Source organism: Hyaena hyaena, unplaced genomic scaffold (genome assembly GCF_003009895.1).
Source record: "Hyaena hyaena isolate Hyena2069 unplaced genomic scaffold, ASM300989v1 scaffold_217, whole genome shotgun sequence".
Lineage (NCBI taxonomy): Eukaryota > Metazoa > Chordata > Mammalia > Carnivora > Hyaenidae > Hyaena > Hyaena hyaena.
The window spans coordinates 2130328-2149121 of NW_024080849.1; the positions used below are offsets into that span (position 1 = coordinate 2130328).

Consider the following 18794-nt stretch of genomic DNA (forward strand, 5'->3'; position numbering starts at 1 on the left):
TTGAGGGCAAATGTGGGGGGGGGGGGCGGGGCGGAGGGAAGAGTGGGATGGGAAATGCCTGCTGGAAGCACTGACATCAAGGAGGGAGGCCAGGGACCCCAGTTCCCGAGCTCCCATCGCTGGGCCTGTGGGTGGTCTCTCTCCCACCCTAACCAGGTGAAGCAGAGCACCAGGGCAAGAGCGGCAAAAGCAAAGGGTGGCTGCCAGGACAATAGAGCCTTGGCCTTGTGGCACGTGGTGGCAGAGAAGGTTGTCCTGGGGGAGGGGCATTCTCAAGTCCTTTCAATTAGAAATCCCAAGAAATCGGCCAGCACCATCACCTCCCCCCACCCCTGACCGGGGCCACAGCTCCGGTGCAAAGTGAAAGAACTGAAGGGATTCTCCCACCTCCAAGGAACCCTCACCCCAGGTTCCGAGTCAAGGTTAAGTGTCCCTCTGGTCCCTCCTCCACGTTCCCAAATGCCAGATCATGCAGACCACACCTCAGGGCGCAGAGAGCGAGGGGCTGGAATCAGACATTAGATTTGAAATCCCACTCACTAGCCAGGACACTTCAGACCGGTGCCTCCCTCTCTGATGGTCCTCCTCAGCTGCCAAATGGAGATCCCGCTGCCTCCAAGGAGTTCATGTTCTAGAACAGCACCCGACACAACGCCTGATGGTGCCGGCACCCTTCTTTTCCTTGTCTGACCAAAATACGTTTTGTCAAAAACCTGACCTGAAATTGAATCTTCTGGGCATCAACTTGGTTAAAGTGCAACCCGGCAACTTCTGCCTAGAGTCTAAATTACCTCGATTCACTACTGCCCTGAATACCATTCAAGAACTATGCTATGGGCTTGAGAACAACTCATATTTTATTATCAATAGAATATGACCACAAGGTTACATAGTAAACTCACAGTAGTGATTTATTGTTTTACTTTTTTTTTTTTTTTTGTAACAAGATTTGTAAAGCATCATGGCTACCCAGAAATACTTCCATCCCTTTACAGTTGCAGGACCTCTGCTGGACCATTTAAATATGATGTGAACATTTCTGTGCTACTTTTGGCAATCAGCCTTATCTTTTTTTTATGAAGCTCAGCTTTTAAGTTATATTGAGAAACAAGAGGAAGGCCTCCAAGGTAGTGAAGTTGGAGCAGTAATTATCACAAGAGCTTGACCTTTCTTTCTCTGCGTCTTGCTGTTTTTAGGTTATAGGGTCCTGAGGTAAGAGAGAGAGAGAAAGAGAGAGAGAGAGGCTAATGGACTGCCTGCAGGGCATCAAGCTTTCCAGAAGACATTCTACGCTAAAGCCATTTACTCCTGGGGAGAAGCCAGTGTAACAGAGGGCAAGGAATATAGGAGCCAAGGGAGAAATGACTCGGTGTTAGAGAAGTCTTCCAAAAGATGGGTGCTATCAGGAGACCTCTCTGCCATCAGGCATAGGGAGAAACAGACGCTCTCGGGCCAGAACAAACCCATCTACAGAGAGCACAGATGTTGAGACAGCTAACCTATAAAGCAGATGCCGCCCATCTGGTAATGACTCTAAGAGAAATGTACACATACATGGAAACACACACCCACAAACAAGCATGGGTCCCCGTGTAGGGAGCCTTCCATCACACAGCACAACCAGAGGGGGTGCGAACCAAGGACCCAATTCCCTTGCTTTTGTGGAGAGACTAATACTCACTTCCCCAGATGCAGGGGGAGGGGGCGGGGGTGAGGAGGGGCAGGGTAATCACTTCTTACCATCCCGAGTGTCTGAATACATGCAGAGGCAAAATGAAGAGGAGGCCGTAAGTAGGGGGAGAGGAGAGGGGGGACACCTCATCCCACCGCCCTCCCCCCACACCAGCCCAGCCACACCCCTGCACACATTGAAAAGGAGTTCCAACTCTTACAATGAGCCGCCCCACGCGCGCACGTGCACACACACCCCACCCCCACCCCCAGGGTCACCTACCTCCCCCCCACTTCTGCACAGAATTTCTCCTGGCCGTAGATGTGAAAGGGAAGGGCAGACGGGGAAGATGCTGCTGGCTGGGCAAGAACCTGCTCAAGCATTTCCTCAAGGGCTTTGTGAACTTCAGTATTCTGGCGTTTGAACTTAACCGGTAACACAAAGGATGAATCAATTACGACAACTTAAGAGTCCCTTCCCCCTCCAAGAAGGCCGACTTTTTTCATTGTACCATTTAGTTCACGGATGACTGAAAATTATCGTCACCTTCAGAAGTCTGCACTGAAGAGCAAAAGTGACCCGCTGGTTGAGACAGCAGCAGAGAACAGAGAGATCTCAGGCACGCGCTCCTCATCGGGGCCCTCCCTTCCTCACATTTGACATTCATGTTTTAATACCTTGGGTTGAAAGTTATAGAAAATCTATAAACATTTAAGGCAAATGCAATCCTGTCCCCTTTAATGTGAAGTCTCCTATATTTTACTAGCCCTAGGGCAGTTTACCCTCTTTTAAAAAGAATAGCCCAATGGTTCCAAGGCCTGAAACATAAACGCATCGTTTTCGATTGTGTGATGCAGCTTTCTGGAGCCTTCCATCTTTTTACTGCCATTTACATTGTTCCCACTGCACCAGCAAGTCGAGTTATTAAGGTTTTGAAGGTGCAAAGGCTTTATACACAGATCCTGCATTTTATTTTGTTATTCTTTCAAAAGGGACTCAATCCGGAGCCAGCGTCAAAAATCGATATCCAATTTCAAACCGAAACAATAATTTCAGAAAGGCTTGACATTCTCCTATGCAAAGACTGGGGGGTGGGAGGGAGAGAGAGAAAATAAATTCCTTAATAAACCCTTTTTCACTCTGCTTGGAGTATGTGCACCAAAGCAGTGACTCCAACTTAACTCCTTCCAGGCTGGTAACTTAAGATCGGGTTGGGGGCACTGTATTTTAGCCACAGTATTCCGACCGCTGTGCTCCTGATGCAGAAGCCTCGGACACACTTAGCCTGGGACAAAAGAACCTCTGCATGGCCAGAGTCTCACCCACTTAGCCCTTCCCTTGCTTCATCTCCCAAAATAAATTTCCTGAGAAAGACATCGTAAGGAATGTCCAGTTTGAAGGGACCTAAAGGCAACAACTACGAACAAAAGCACCATGGTTACATGGTATGTGCTTTGCATCAACAGAACCATGTAGTCACATGGTACATCTTGGCTCGAGGCCACAAGAGCTGGTTTCTCCCTTCTTCTTTTCCACCTTTTTGAGCCGAAGGCCGTTGATTCAAGAATGCTGTTTACTTTTTCAGGTACAGGTGGTATTAGCAATATCCAAGGCCAATTTTGATTTTAAAACATGATACACAAATACTGCACAACCCAGGAAGGGTACGTGCCAACACACACACACACACACACACACACAGACACAAAGGGCATTCTGACAGCGTCTTCCTTGTCGAAAGCAAGGTGACTGACACCCCCAAATACTTCGCAAGGGTTTGTCATGATACAAGAAGGCAGACAGAGGCACAGACAGGGGTTCCCTGCAGCAGGGCTCTGAGGGTTGGCTTGCCACTCCCCACCCCACCACCAACTGCGGCTGTTCCTCCCTCCCTGAGCTCTGCTCCTTGCCCATTCCCTCTCCCCACTTCCCCAAAGGCTATAAGGAATTCCAGCACCAGGGTCAAAGCAGCTCCTTCCCTGGTAGTGAGGGGCGGAGGTCACGTGGCGCACAGTGATGGTGGTCAGGAAGCAGGGACCGGACGGCAGCAGCTGCCACTGCGCCAGGCACTGTTTGGTCTCCCTTGGCAGGGCAGCTTACTCTGGAGCTTTGGTGAGGACTTATCTCCCCGGGGAAATGAGACGCCCCGAGCTGCACCTGCCAGTCCCTGAGTCCCGGGGTCGGCCACCCCCTGGTCCCTGCGAGCCGTGGGGAGGCGGACCGGCAGGGGAGGAGCTACCAATGCAGCCTAAGAGGGCCAGCCTGGCGGGCTCGCTCGCCCCGTGTTCTAGCTGAGAGGCATTCTATGCCTCCCTGTGCAACCAAATCCCTGCAACCCACTGGAGGCGGCGCCCGGAGCCTGCGAGCACACGTGAGGAGCCAGGTCCGGGTCGGCAGCTCTGAAGGCTCGGCCTGCCTGGCCAGTGTGTGGTGTGTGCAGGGGAGGGTGGATGGAGAGAGATGGGCGGGCGGGCGATCATGGGGTCAGGAATGGTCTACCTGCTCCACACCAGGGAAGGACAGGCAGGTTTTCCCTTTGCGGGGAGAAGAAAACAACCCAAGATCGTTCAGAGCTGTAAACGGATAGTGCACATTTTCTGTTGTGACCTCCCTCTGCAGAACTTAAGGCAACAGAGAACAAAGATGAAGGCAGGCATTTCCTGAAGGGCCCGTGGCTCCTGTGGGGACGCTGACACACACAAACATACAGGCGGACGGGCCGTGTCTGGTACCCACCCTCCCGGACAGAGTAAAGATGCGTCCCCCCAGAGCTCTGCCCAGGGGGGTGGACCAGAAGCAAGAGGAGGAAGTGGTCCCGACGAGAGGCAGGGACTGGCTGCCCCTGGCCGCAAGGCGAGGCTCCCGGGAGAGCCACCTGCTCCGCTTTGGTTTACAGCTGTCGCAGAAGCACCAGGGAACAGCTTCGTGAGAAGTCCCATCCACAAAGGTCAGATGTCGTCAGTCACTGTTCTCCAGGGCGGACATTCCCTGCTTCCTTCCAAATAAAGTGCAGATGGTCGAAGGGTACTTCTTGGTCTATCATCTGCCGGTTTCAGTCAGCAATGAAGAAGAAGAATAAAAAAAGACGCCCCTCTGGTCTACATATATATATATATATATTCTCTTTTTTTGTAATAAAGCCACAAATATAAAACTTTTAGACGGAGGTCTCAGACTGTAAGCGAAGGACAAATTTGTGAGACTTGGGGTCTATGAACTCTTCAGAGAGTACAATGAACGGGATTTTCTTCACATTGACCACGAGGCTGAAGTCCAAGCATTTGAGGACGAAAACGATTCCATCCCGTAATCCGTTCGTGACGGCCTCCTCGCTGACCAGCCTCCACTGCGTAGAGAGCCAGCGCTCCTTGTCATACTGCAGCATGGGGCCCGCGCTGAGGTAACGTTCCAGAAAGGCCTGAAAAAGAGGGGGAATGGCCATCAGGGAAGACTCCCCCAGGCCCACGGCAGTGCCGCCAGGGGCCTGTCCACCTTGCAGCCATGACAGTGTGTCCCAGAAAACCAAGATGGCACCCAGCCTATCGCACTGTAACCCCATAGGGAGACGCTGCTGGGTAGGGAAGCCTCCTTGGACATCCTCATTGCCCTCTGCACACCAGAGGCGGGGCAGGCGGGGGGGGGGGGGCAGCTGGCATTCGCATCTGCCAAGGCTCGGCCCCACCACACATGCCGCCGCACGTCCCTGGGCTAGGTCTGCCCCCCTGCGCACTGACAGCTCCTCAGTGCAAAGGCCAGCCCAAGGGACACTGGGAAGTGTAAGCTGAACACAGAAGAGGATACACTCGCACGCTGGAAACTGCAATACTACTCATAGGTCGTGCAACTGTGGACAAGATACTTTCCTTCCCTGGAAGTGGAGACGAAACCCAACCAGTGTGGACAGTGATCTCCCGTGGGGACCAATGTGCCCTGCCCCTCTCAGGAGCCCCTTGCTCCAACAGCGCTTAGCTGCTTAGCTCCTCAGTTCTTGGACAGCAACTCCCCTCCCCACCCCGGCCCCAAGTGGGGTCCACATGCACTGTTCCTCCAAGGCCTTTTAATCTCCTCAGACCACCGCCTGCACCTCCGGACAGAAGAACACACCCTCCTCCAAGTGCTTATAATCGCTGGCCTGACTCCCGTGTGACATTTTACTTTGCTAACAATCACTTGGACTCGTGTGTCTGTCCCCCACACTGGACTTTACCCTCCTGGAGGAGGGAGCTATTGTTTAAATGTGAATTTTTCCAATGTACCTGGACACACTAGAAGTTCAAGGGTGCATTAAATCAATACATACACTGATTAAGCTGCAAGAAAAGAATGAGCCAGTAACTGCGGCAGGATATACTGGGATATAGCACTTTGGTCCTAGACACAGAATGGTTTCTGTACCTTTCCCTTCCGTCTGTAGCTCACTCCTGCTGCTAAGTACATTATTTCTGATCTGTAAGCCTATATTCTAAGGCGGGAAGGAACAGGCCTACCTAAACACCCTTCTAATATAAAAATAGCTCTTAAGGGGGCATCTGGGTGGCTCCGTTGGTTCAGCATCTGACTCATGATTTCAGCTCAGGTCATGATCTTATAGTTCATGAGATAGAGTCCCTGCTAAAGATTCTCTCTCTCCTTTGGGGCACCTGGCTCAGTCAATTAAGCACCCAAGTTTGGCTCAGGTCATGATCTCACAGTTCATGTGTTCAAGCCCTGCATCAGGCTCTGTGCTGACAGCTCAGAGCCTGGAGCCTGCTTCATATTCTGTGTCTCCCTCTCTCTCTGCCCCTCTCCTGCTCACACTCTGCCTCTCTCTCTTAAAAATAAACAAATGTTAAAAAAAGTTTTTTGAAGATTTTCTCCTTCTCTCTCTGCCCCTCCCCTGCTCGCTTGCTCTCTCTCTCTCTCTCTCTCTCGCTCATAAAAAAGAAACACCTCTTGTGAATCATAAGAAAAAGAAACAACTCAGCAATTAGAGACATGAAATTAATAAGATAGTTTATAGAATATTCATAGAAATTAATCGAATAAAAAGATGTTCTACCACATTAATAATTCAAGAAAAAGGAATTAAAATGAAAAATATTTTTTTTCCTCTTATGTGGGCTATGATTAAAAAGAATGGTAACACCCAATAGGCCAGTTGTGTGGAAGAAATAAATAATCCTATCCTGGAGGCAAAAGTGAAACATAGCAACATCGCTAGGAAGGACAATTTGGCAAGATCTGTATCTTCCTTCTAGCTGTTCTTCTCCCAGAAATTTATCTTTCAGAAACAGTTGCACAGATGCACAAAGACTCTGTAAAAAAGATATTTGCTGCAACCCTGTTTAGACCAGGGGTTGGCAACATTTTCTCTAATGTAAATATTTTCAGCTTCACCAGCCACCCGCTGTCACAACTGCCCGGCTCAGCCTGTGAAGAGAGAAAGCCGCCAGCAATGATAGGGAAATACAGGGCGTGGCCGTGTTCCAATAAAACCTGATGAACGAAAATAGCCGAGCCCTGGTTTAAACCAGTGGAAGATCTTCATCCAAATGTGCATCGTAAGCTAGTCAGTGGAATAAGACGCAGCCATTAAAGAGAAGGAGTCAGAGCTGCAGGGAAGAGGTCTGCGAGTGCGGGCATGGGAAAAGAGCCAAGAGGTCGTTTTAAGTGAAAAACTCAAGATTCCAAACTGCATGTGTGTGTGCGCGCGTGTGTGCGTGTATAAGCCCCCATTTGTGGTTTGCTTTTATTTTTCCACTTCTACTTTAGACACACACACACCCAGACACACAGACACACACACACCTCTGAAAGCATACATACTGACTCCTTATCACTATGAACCATTTAGGGAGATAGAATGGAAAGTTCCCTTTGCACATTATATTTTTCTTTAATGCCTGGACTTCTACACAAAGAAAGAGTGTGAAATGATTTTTTTTTTATCAGAAAAAGTATACATCTTTGTTTCCAACGTTTGTTTATTTTTAAGAGAGAGAGAGAGAGAGACAGAGCATGAGCAGGGGACAGGCAGAGAGAGAGAGAGAGAGAGAGAGAGAGAGAGAGAGAGAGAGAGACAGAATCCGAAGCNAGAGAGAGAGAGAGAGAGAGAGAGAGAGACAGAATCCGAAGCAGGATCCAGGCTTTGAGCTGTCGGCACAGAGCCCGAAGCGGGGCTTGGACCCATGAACTGTGAGATCATGACCTGAGCCGAAGTTGGACACTTAACCAACCGAGCCACCCAGGCACCCCAAAAGTATACATTTTTAAAGTGAAAATGAAAGCAACCAGGGAAGTAAAAAATCTTGAAAAAAAGGAAAGTCTTCTCTTCTACATGGTATGAACCTTCACTTTGCCTGTGCAGACGTACTACACTCACTGCAACATCCTGTTCATACTTTCTTGCATTCCATATTTTATAACTTAACGTTCTAACAAAGATTCTTCTATTTCTAACAGGTGATATACTATAATTTATAAGCCACTGTTCTACTTTTACATTATGGCCAGTTTGGAGTTATTCCAGATTATTTTGCAAGAATCACCTTCATGTACATCTGTGTGTCTATCTGCGTGTACTGACTACTCTTTCTAGGAGAGGAATTAGTGAGTCAAAGGAAATGGAAACCCTTACAGAGCTCACTGAAGACTTCTGTATCGCTTTCATGCCGGTCCCTACTGGTGAGGGACAACACAGTCATGTGCTGCACACATGTAAGGCGACGCGTGCACACGGCCCCTGATAACAAACGCCACCGAACCTCTCATGCACGCTATATGCCAAGCTCACTTACTCCCTCCCTTGTGATTTACACGTCATGTTGTCGTATTTCACATAACTTTCACACAACGACCCAATCGGGTGGATGCTACCACTGTCCCCATTTTATGAAAGAGGGAACAAATGGACAGTGACTTCTACAAAGTCCGAAACCAATCAGTTGGTGGCACCAGGATCTGAGCTCCCCTCCGTCTGATGCCAGGTCCATTGCGAGCCCTCACTCTGTTCTGTTCCCCTGACTACACCCCTTCTCTTAGATACACAGCCGTTTCCTCCAATATCCCTAAGAGGATGGTCACATCATAATTCAAAAGGCCATTCAAGTAAAACTAACTCCACGACACCCCAAATGCCTAACAGGGTGCCGGCACTCTTCCCTCCACTGACAGTCATGTAGTCAGTCCTCACCACACGACGGGCTCTGTTTTAAACACTTCCTACAAACGAGCTCTTTGCATTCCCAAAACGACCCAACGAGGTAGGTATGGACTCTCAGCCCCAACTGAGGAGAGTAGGAACATGAGGCAAAGGGCCGTTAAACTATTGGCCCAAGGTGACTGGCTCACTGGCGGAGAACCCCCAGGTGAGGAGGAGTCAGCTCGGCTCCGGAACTCATGGAGTGCCTTTAATGACTACCTACGCTGGTTCTAAGTAAGAGTTTTTCCTCTGCTTGAATCTAGAGGCTGTCAAAGGGGCTATAAAAAACCAGTCGCACCAAAATAATATGAAGGGAGAGGGAGAGTTCTCGGGAGTGGGTGTTTGAGAGAAGGCTTGGGCTGTACCCTTCCTGGGCACAGCCGACAGTGGGACTGCCCGGGCTCAGGGACGGGTGGCACCTTGGGGGTCATGCTGTTGGTGATGCAGAAGGCCAGGTGCTGCAGGATGCTCTCCATGCTGTGGTAGTGCTGCTGCCGAGTGGTGCGCAGGTACTTCTGCAGCGCCCGGGCCATAGAGGGGAAGATGGCCTGGGCGGCTTCCCGGGGATCCATCACCTCCCCTGGGGCCTTCTGCTGCTCTTCGGCCTGGAGGCGCTGGATGTGGATGAAGGCCTCCTCCACAGCCACCACCAGCCTGGGGGGGCAACGGACAGTCGTCAGGACGGGCCCCGAGCAAAGCGGCACGGAAGGGCCCGCCTCCGCGGCCCAGCCTGCCGCCAGCTCTCCCAAGGCTCACCTCCTCTGCTGTCCCCCAGATGGCGGGGAGGGGGAGAGAGGGGAGAGAGGAAAGCAGGGGGCACAGGGGTGAGGAGGAAGGAGCCCTGGAACTGGGGGACGACCTCTGTTCTCAATTCTGCCCCTGATTTGCTTAGGGGCCTCGCTTCAACCCTTCCATCGCCACCACGAAGGGTTAGAGGAAAAGACCTCTGAGATCCCTCAAACTGGCCACACGAGGCTCTGCACACACTGACAGGTGGCTGGAGGTACAGGAGCAGCCTTGCAAGAAGAACCAGAGCTGTGTCCCCCTTGATCCAGCCACCCACACCAGCAGCCCCAAAGGAGGGGGGGGCGCGGGGAAAGGACGGAAAAGGCCCAGCATCCATGATGGAAACCAGTTTTGCCCACTTCCATTCACACGATCAGAACTTGAACACCAGCAAGGGCCTGGGGGTGGGGGAGGGGGCCCAGCAAAGCGTGGGCCGTGGCCCAACAGCTTTGGCGTCAGCTGGGAATCTGTAAGACGTATGGCTTCTTGGAATAGGGGCTTCTCCGGCCCCATGGAATAGTAAGTCAGTCACTTGTGCAGGTGGACCCCGGAACCTCAGATCTGCGCTTTAATGAGCCCTCCTGACGGTGCTGAATTACGAGAAGCACTGGGATGGGATACGCGCCTAAGGCTTGAACGTGTCACATTTATACATTGAGATTTCATTCTGGTGGTAAAAAAGTAAATTAAAAAATAGAAAGTCTACTATGACAGGTCTCAGGGTCGAGGGGAGGACAGACCTTGCTCTCCGCTTCTTCACCCGCCGCTCGTGCTCGGCCTCTTCATAATACAACTCGTTGTGGCTGGAGTCTCTGCGCCGCGCGGCGGCAGCAATCATGGCCCGGGACTGACCAGTGGCATTGTTACTGGGGCCTTTGGGGAAGGACAGTGGAGGGGGAAGAAGGGTTTTAATGTCATGGGGCTGCAAAGTAGAGCAGAGAGCCAGAACCATGGTCAGTCAATGCCGCCCACCCATCCAACCGCACATACACGAATCTCAGAGGAAACTTCCCAGGAGGGTGGCCAGGACTCCTGTAGTCATGTTCAGGGCGCTCCTCGGGGGAAGGAAACCTCCCCCAAGCCCCGTGTGATCCGTGGAAATGGAAAAAGAACTCAGAAGGAGATGAAGAACACTCGCCAATTAAAATGTTGGCCAGGGGAGCCTGGGGGGCTCAGTTGGTTAAGCGTTCGACTTTGGCTTAGGTCATGATCTCACGGTTAGTGGGTTCGAGCCCCACGTCAGGCTCTGTGCTGACAGCCAGCTCAGAGCCTGGAGCCTGTTTCGGATTCTGTGTCTCCCTCTCTCTCTGACCCTCCCCTGCTCACTCTATCTCTCTCTCTCTCAGAAATAAATAAAAAACATTAAAAAAAAAAAAAAGTTGGCCAAAAACCACACACAGAGTATGCTCAGGATACTACTCACCATCAGTTACATAAAGTTTCAGTTTGGCCATAAAGCATCGCTGGAACATCATGTTTCAGCAACAAGGCAATGAGAGAGAATGAGACACACGGGGAGAGCAAGGACAGAGAAAAAAAGAAAGTCAAGGGACATGGAGACGCGGATTATGTACAAGACAAGCCATGCTGGAATGTCACAGTGGTCACAGTATTTAAAAAAAAAAAAAAAAAAAAAGAAAAGAAAGACTTGAGGACTGGCGTATGGCCCGTCTGTTAATACAGACTTAGAACTCGAGCCTGTTCCCACCTGGCCACAGATCACCTTAGCTTTTCAGAAGGACAACGCAGATCACACGCTTTCTTCTGTATCGACTACTCGGTTAATGACTTGGTTTTCACTCGTGGGAATTTATGCTAAGCTTTCAGATCACAGGTGAAATTTACCAACCCTCTGGGATCCCACCAGAGTGTGTATCTCACGAAACTACTTTCTCCCGCCAAGATGGGGAGGGTATCGCCACTAAAAACCGACACCATCCATAAACCACTCGGCTTGCTAACAATATGACCCTCTTCCGGGGTCTGCAAAGCTCTTGCCCTGACCCAGGGCACCGAGCAAGAAAATGACACTGTGTCCTGTTTCTTGCACTTAACCATCTGATAGCTCTGACGTCCCCAGGCTGGCTTCTGGCCTCTCGCCACCCGCTTGGCCCCAGCTCCTGGCCAGGACTGAGAAATCCCTGTAAGTGTCTCACCAGATGCCTCAACTACTTACTGAGAGTTACTGACTTCATGGATCTAGGGAACTGAGTCTTTGGGTAACTTATCCAAAATCTCAAAAGCAGCTTTCCATAGGTGTTCCCAGCAGGAGGCAGGAAACACACATCACTATTGTTTTCAACCAGAAAATCCCAAAATGAATGGACCTCCCACATGTGTAGACTGTAAATCAACATTCCTTTGAAAATATGTCTGCCTGCAGAAAGAAGAGAGAGAGAGATGGGAAGGAAGGGAGGGAGGGAGAGGAAGGGAGGAAGGAAGGAAAGAAGAAAGGAGGGGAAGGGGGAAGAAAAGAAAAGGGAAAAAAGCAAAACAAAGCAAAAAAATTGTTCTGAACGGAGAATGTACCACAAAGACAGACACTGAGGGGAGTGACAGCCAAATGGATCCTAAAGTTTAAGCGCAAGAGTTGCCCAAATGTGCTCCCAGGATCCCCCAATCAGACACCATTTCAAGGCACGTACCATCTACATTGTAGACTTTCAGCCCGGCCATGTGCTTGGCTGCTCGGAATTTGGAGGCTGTTAGGAGATTGGGGTTATAGATGGTGAAATCTTTATAGTAATTTTCCAGAACCACCAGTGCTGCTCGCTGGATACTGAGAAAAGAGGGCAAAATTAATGCGATGCTTCTTTATTGAATAAGCAGGTCCTGAGTGGGGGAAAAAAAAAAAAAAAGAAAAAGCCCTCTCCTGGAGTCAGGTAAAACAGCAGGACACCAAGGGTAAGGTGCAGGAGTCGTAGGCTCCCCATTTGTCTCCAGGAGGAGAATTTAAATGTGAGACTGAGTTCCGTCATCAAGGGGCTTCTGTGCCTTCTCCCACATCCCACTGCAGCAGCAGCTGAGAAAGGAAATCAGTTATAACTTAGATCTGTTTAGGCTACACGGAACTTTCCCGTTTTTCTCAGTTTACAAAAGAGCAAAGTGAGGAACCCACTGTGGTCAAGAGCCTTACCAACGGTGGCAGGGCTAACGGGTGACGGAGCCCAGGGTAGATTCAGGTTCTCGGGTCTCTGTGCAGGGTCTGCCCCCATAAGCCCCATCGCCCCTGTTGTGAGGAAGGCTAGGTGTTCGTTTTTCTAGAGATCAGAGCCAAGTACAACCACCCGGGGCAGGGGGCGTGTGCAAGACGCGGGCGCAGGAGGGCATGTGGGTGGCTCAGCTCGCAGTGCAGACCCTGCTTGGGATTCTCTCTCTTTCCCTCTCTCTGCCCCTCCCTCATTCACGCTCTCATAAAATAAATATACATACGTATAAATACATAAATAAATACGTGCCTGCTGGCCGCAGACACTAGTTAATCCCGTCCCTCCTCTGGGTTCCATCCTCTCTGCCCCGGGTCAGCGGGAGCTCCTGGTTTCAGAGGAAGCAAGACCCCTTCCTGAAGCCTCAGCTGAGACCTTGATCTTTCTTGCTCTACGAGGCCTCCTGCCCGTGGCAGAGGCGTACGGAGCAGACTCTCCCTGCGCAAGGTCAGGTCCCCCGGAGAGCAGCAGAGAAGGGGTAAGGCCAACATGTACAGGGTTGAGGAGGGACAGCATCCACACTCCCTCGTGGTGGCATCCTGGTCATAGAAGCAGGACACTCACCACCTCCAAGAGAACCCTGGGCAAATACGGCACAGATTGTCACACACACTGTCTGACTTCCACAATCATCCAAGGTAAGAAAACTGGCCTTCAAAACTCTCTGCCCAGGGACACCCGGGTGGCTGTCAGTTAAGCATCTGACTCTGGATTTCAGCTCACACCATGGTCTTGCAGTTTGTGAGTTCTAACCCCATGTTGGGCTCTGTGCTGACCGTGCAGAACCTACTTGGAATTCTCTCTCTCGCTCTCTCTCTCTGCTCCATGGCTGCTCATGTGCAAACGCACTCTTTCTCTTAAAATAAATAAATAAACTTAAAAAAATAAATAATCTCAGGCCAGCACACAGCAGAGCGGAACTCCAATCCGGGTTTACAAACCTCCAAACTATGTTCTTTCCTTGTGACACGTGGCACCGGTGGGACAGTGCACCTATGGACACCAACTCTACAAGTTTGTTTTATCTTGCCCAGCTTATTTGCCTTCCTAGCTCCCCGCTAAGTGGCTGAGATGACAAGGGTCACTTACAAGAGTCCAGGAGCCAGGACAGGGCTGCCCTCCATTCCTGGACAGCCACCGTGACCCTTGGAGCGGCTGGGGGCTTGTGCATCCCACAGTGAGACAACACAGCCCCCCTAACCTGTCTCTCCACTGGACGCTCTGTCAGACCCTGGCTTGGGTCCCCTTGCTTAGCACAGAGTCTAAAAACGATCCAGCAGTCAATCAGCTAACCTCCTTGAGAGCAGAGCCATGGCAAAGCTCTCTCACTTATACCTGGACGGTGCCTCCATCAATGGTCTGCACTTAGTCACTGCTTCGTATCAGCCTCGCCAGGCATGCTCACAGGGGGCCGTGAGAAGCTGGCGAGACGAACCCTGTATAACAGAAGGAAGAGTCCTACGAGCAAAGGCACATTCTGAAGGCCCTAGTCATTCAGTTACACGGATGGCCGGTATCACTTCCACATCTGAGTGCCTATGTCTCCCCGGCCCTGGGAATGTAAGACAGGACGCGAGGAGCTGCGCCCTAGTGAGCCATGCAGGGAGCCCAAGCCCTGGGACAGCTGATGGGGACACATGTGGGTGGAGGGAGCGCAGGGGCTGGCTTGGGAACGCCCAGCCTCCCCAAGCAAGCCAGTGTCCCCGAGCTGAGGTTTTATGTCCTAGGACTTAAGTCTGCTCGGTGGTTCTCCGGCTCGGTACAGCCCAGGATCCTCCTGTCTCTGGTATTTTCCGAAGCGGGGTAAGCACTTCTTCTTCACCCCCACCCCTCCATCCAGACACTCTCCAGGGACTGATCACATGCATGCACGCGCTCGCGCGCGCGCGCGCGCACACACACACACACTCACAAACACGCCCTCGCACCCACGCATCCCACCTCCTGCCCCGTGCATTGCCTCTCTGGAGGCTCTGGGCTTGGTGCAGCCAGAAGTCCCTCCACACAGAAATAACGTCCCAGCTGCCGCACACCGACATGCCACGTGCAAATATTCCCTCCCCCATCACCACGGTGCGTGAAAAGTGAAAACATCTCTAGGCTCTAGGGTTCTGGCTGAGAATCAATTCCCTGATCAAGATGTAAAATGTCTGAGGCGATGCACAGGTTTATTCTCAGACCCATCTTCAAAGCGAACTCTCTGCTAGTTGCCGGGTTTGGCTTCAGACAGGGGCCTGGGGGATCCCGCTAACCCAGTCCGGGCCCGCGAGGCAGGGAAGGCTGGAGGGGAGCCTGGTGGCCCGACCTACCGACCTCTGCACCCCGAAGCCACAGACAACGCGCTGTGCTGCCTGGAGAAAGGGGTCCACCCGTGCCAGGCTCTGGCTTCCTCGCCGGGGCATGCACACCGCACCCTGCCTCCTTCTGTCCAAGCGGGGCAAACCCACAGCCTCCCTCGAAGCCCACTTCAGCCGAAGCCCAGGGGGCCCTGGGGGGTGCTCTGGGCTGGGGCGGGGAACATGGGACGGGAGCTGCTGATGCTCCCTGTGTGGGTCTCAGAGTCCTCGAGGACCTTTGCTCGGGAAAACCGTTCAAAACAAGGGGGAAAGCCAGGCGGTGCTCGCTTTCCCCCAGGACCATCACCTCCACAGAGGCCCCAGAGGTTTCTAGAAGCAGCCACGGACCCGGCCAGCCCCCACCTGCCCCTGGCTGACAAACTGACACAGGAGCTGAGGAACCCCACCGGGAAGCCTAGAAGTGGCTCTAAGAGGATGCGTGCCCTCATCTACAGAAAATGGTCTGAGCAGCACCCGACAGATCTAGCAACGCTGGGGTACAGGCAGGTCCACGTAACTAAAAGTAACACATAACTCAAGTGCCCAACTTCAAAAACATGCTTGTGGGGTGCCTGGGGGGCTCAGTTAAGCGTCCAACTTCGGCTCAGGTCATGATCTTGTTGTTTGTGGGTTCGAGCCCCGCGTTGGGCTCTGTGCTGATAGCTCAGAGCCTGGAGCCTGCTTCACATTCTGTGTCTCCCTCTCTCTCTGACCCTCCCCCGGTCACGCTCTGTCTCTGTCTCTCTCAAAAATAAATACACATTAAAAAAATTTTTTTTAAATGCTTGTGAAATCTGGATTAAAATCTGGGGCAACTGGGTGGCTCAGTCAATCGATGAAGCATCCAACTCTTGATTTTGGCTCAGGTTGTGATCTCCCAGTTCATGAGATCAAGCCCCCTGTTGGGCTCTGTGCTCAGCGCAGAGCTTACTTGGGGTTCTCCCTTTCTCCTCCTCTCTCCACCCCTTCCCTACTCATGTGCACAAAATAAACAAACTTAAAAAAAAAAATCCAATATGCCTTTTTTCCACCTTGTTCAAGAGAGTAAGCTACACATGACTTAAGCCTTGTTGGTGACTCAGGCTGAATGTTTCATGCATTAGTTATGAGCTGTGCCACATACATAGCCCAGTGAAAATGTCCTGTCCCCATAGGACACAGAGGCCACCTGTCCCCATGCCACATGTTGCAGGGATGTCTGGGTACAGAAGGCTGTTTCTTCAAGTCTTTTCTGTATCTCCCTGCCCCCCCCACCCCCACCCCCCGCCACTGTGGCTATCAGATTCCTTCCTAAGGGACATCAACTTACCTGCCTCTGGCAATCATCTTTCTGTTCTCATACACCCTCAGCCTGGGTGTAAATAGAGAAAAGGGCTTTGATAGACCCAAGTGAGGAACTCTGCTCCAGTTAAGTGATACCCACGATGGGCACATGAGTCTGTGGTCTATTTCAATGTGAAGTCTAAGGTCTTTTTCATTTCTATCCTGTAGACTGAGTGAGTTTGTCAGATAACTGACTGCAGGTTAAAAGTAACATGTTGCTAATGTAGCATTTGGCTTCCAGTAAAGGGGCAATTCGGCACCCACCGAGGGGACACCCTGCAAGGCACCCAGCACTGGCCTCAGCCATGGCCCACAATGCCAGGACGCGGGAGCATCCTTGTCCTCACCAGCATTAAGGTTCAGGATCTTTCCGCCACTGTTCTTCACCATCTTCAAACGTGGGGGCCTTCTAAGGTCAAAGCGGGCCCAATTTCCTTGAGGACACCTTTCCTGGTGCTCTGGTCCCACGGATCTGTCCCTGAGTGCGCAGCATCAACAGCCACCACACAGGACCTGCGAGGTTTTCAGGCATGCTACCCTCCCTCCTCGGCAAGGCCATCAAAGTCCCCAGTGCGCTAGGGACACCTCCTAAGACCTTCCCCAAGTACATAGTCGTACTCACTGGCTCAACGGCTCCTGGAGGAATCCTCAGAATTCCAACAGGCATAGGGTTGGTCCAAAGTATTCATTTTGTGAAACCGTGGGGTTCCCTAGGCAACAAGGGCCTCGGAGATGGAGAGAAGCAAATCCTGCAACTAGTCCCAGGCGCCAGACCAGACCGTCTCTGGGGAAGGGCGGGGGTGGGGAGGGAGGGTGTGGGCAGGAACAACCAAGTTGGCGAGAAGCCCGCCATCTCTCCTATCCCCGCCTTAGTCCAAGAACCAGTAATCTGATCAGAGAGCCCCTGTGCGGAAACCCCGTATCACAGGCAGGTGGAGCCCGATGTACAGGTTGCAGACACGGCCCCACCAAAAGCCCATGGCAAGGGCCTCCCTCCCCCACCCCCGAGGTAGACAAGGCAGAGCTCAGTTCATACCGTGTCCCAGCACAGTCCCCTACACTATGCATCACAATCCAGAGAAATGCCCCTTCGCAGCACACACGGATCTGTGGGAAACAGCGTGGAGACAGGCAGAGCTATAACAGAACTTCCCTCAAACCTGTGTATAAAACACGGGTAGGAACGCCAGATGCACGTGTGATAGACCACACAGATGATGGGATATTTAGGACCAGAAGAACTGACAGGCCAGCAATAGATCAGCACACGCATCTGAGGCAATTCAACAGCCACTTTTATTTATCTTTTTAAACATTTTTTATTTCTATTTTGAAAGAGAGAGGCGGGGAGAGAGAGAGAAAGAGCGCTAGCAGCAGAGGGGCAGAGAGAAGGAGAGACAGAATCCCAAGCAGGCTCCGTGCTCTCAGCGCAGAGTCTGACACGGGGCTCGAACTCACGAATTGTGAGATCACGACCTGAGCCGAGATCAAGAGTCGGACCTTAACCCACCAAGCCACCTGGGTACGCCTTGCCTTCCTGGCCTATTTCCTTTTCAGGACAAAGCCATGGAACGAGACGTGTTGTACCCTCTGGTCTCACCAGCCTCGAAAACATTTCCAGTGTCGCTGACGAATGTCACGACTGCCAGGGGAACAGAGACAAGGGGCTCACCTGCACTGCAGCAGACACAAACTCCTCTGTACAGCGTTCACAGTTTAGCTCGTAAGAACCTGGAAGACGTTTCTGAAAGATGAATTCCGAAAACCCAAACCCAAACCAAAGTATTGTCTTGCACGGCCGTTCTGTGCACATCTACAGGGGGAATCTGTATGCACAGAGCAACTGGCACCGGGCTCTGACCCCAGCCAATGTGGCCCATGGCTCTATCGTCTATTCTTGGACCTTGAACAAATTACTTCATTCCTCCAAACTGCTGATTCTTTGTCTGCAGGATGGGAAGCGCAATACAGAAAGCCCTGCTAGGTCCAGAAGTGGGCTCCCAAATCTTAACGTCTATGAAATGTGTCACTGAAAGGTCAATGGAATGATGGGGGCAAGCCTGGTGTGGGCGCCAGTCAGAAATTCCAGGGTTGGGGTGCCCAGGTGGCTCAGGTCATGATCTCACAGCTCAGGAGTCTGAGCCCCACATCGGGCTCTCTGCTGGCAGCGCAGAGCCCGCTGTGGATCCTCTGTCTCCACCTCTGCCCCTCCCCTGCTCTCTCCCTCTCTCTCAAAAATAATAAACACTAAAAAACAAAAAATCTGAAAAAAAAATTCCAGGGGCACCTCG

General features: G+C 51.6%; 1 protein-coding gene across 1 annotated transcript in view; it reads right to left on the reverse strand.

The window, feature by feature from the left end:
* Nucleotides 1-4801: 4801 nt before the first annotated feature.
* The window catches only part of VANGL1 (VANGL planar cell polarity protein 1), a 51521-nt gene continuing 37528 nt past the window's right edge, over nucleotides 4802-18794 (reverse strand). Inside the window, exons 5-8 of the mRNA XM_039242758.1 lie at nucleotides 12284-12417; nucleotides 10379-10511; nucleotides 9272-9506; nucleotides 4802-5090 (exon numbers count right to left, since the gene is read on the reverse strand). Coding sequence (XP_039098689.1) covers nucleotides 4830-5090; nucleotides 9272-9506; nucleotides 10379-10511; nucleotides 12284-12417 — 763 coding nt within the window. The 3' untranslated portion in view covers nucleotides 4802-4829. The remainder of the gene's footprint in view (nucleotides 5091-9271; nucleotides 9507-10378; nucleotides 10512-12283; nucleotides 12418-18794) is intronic.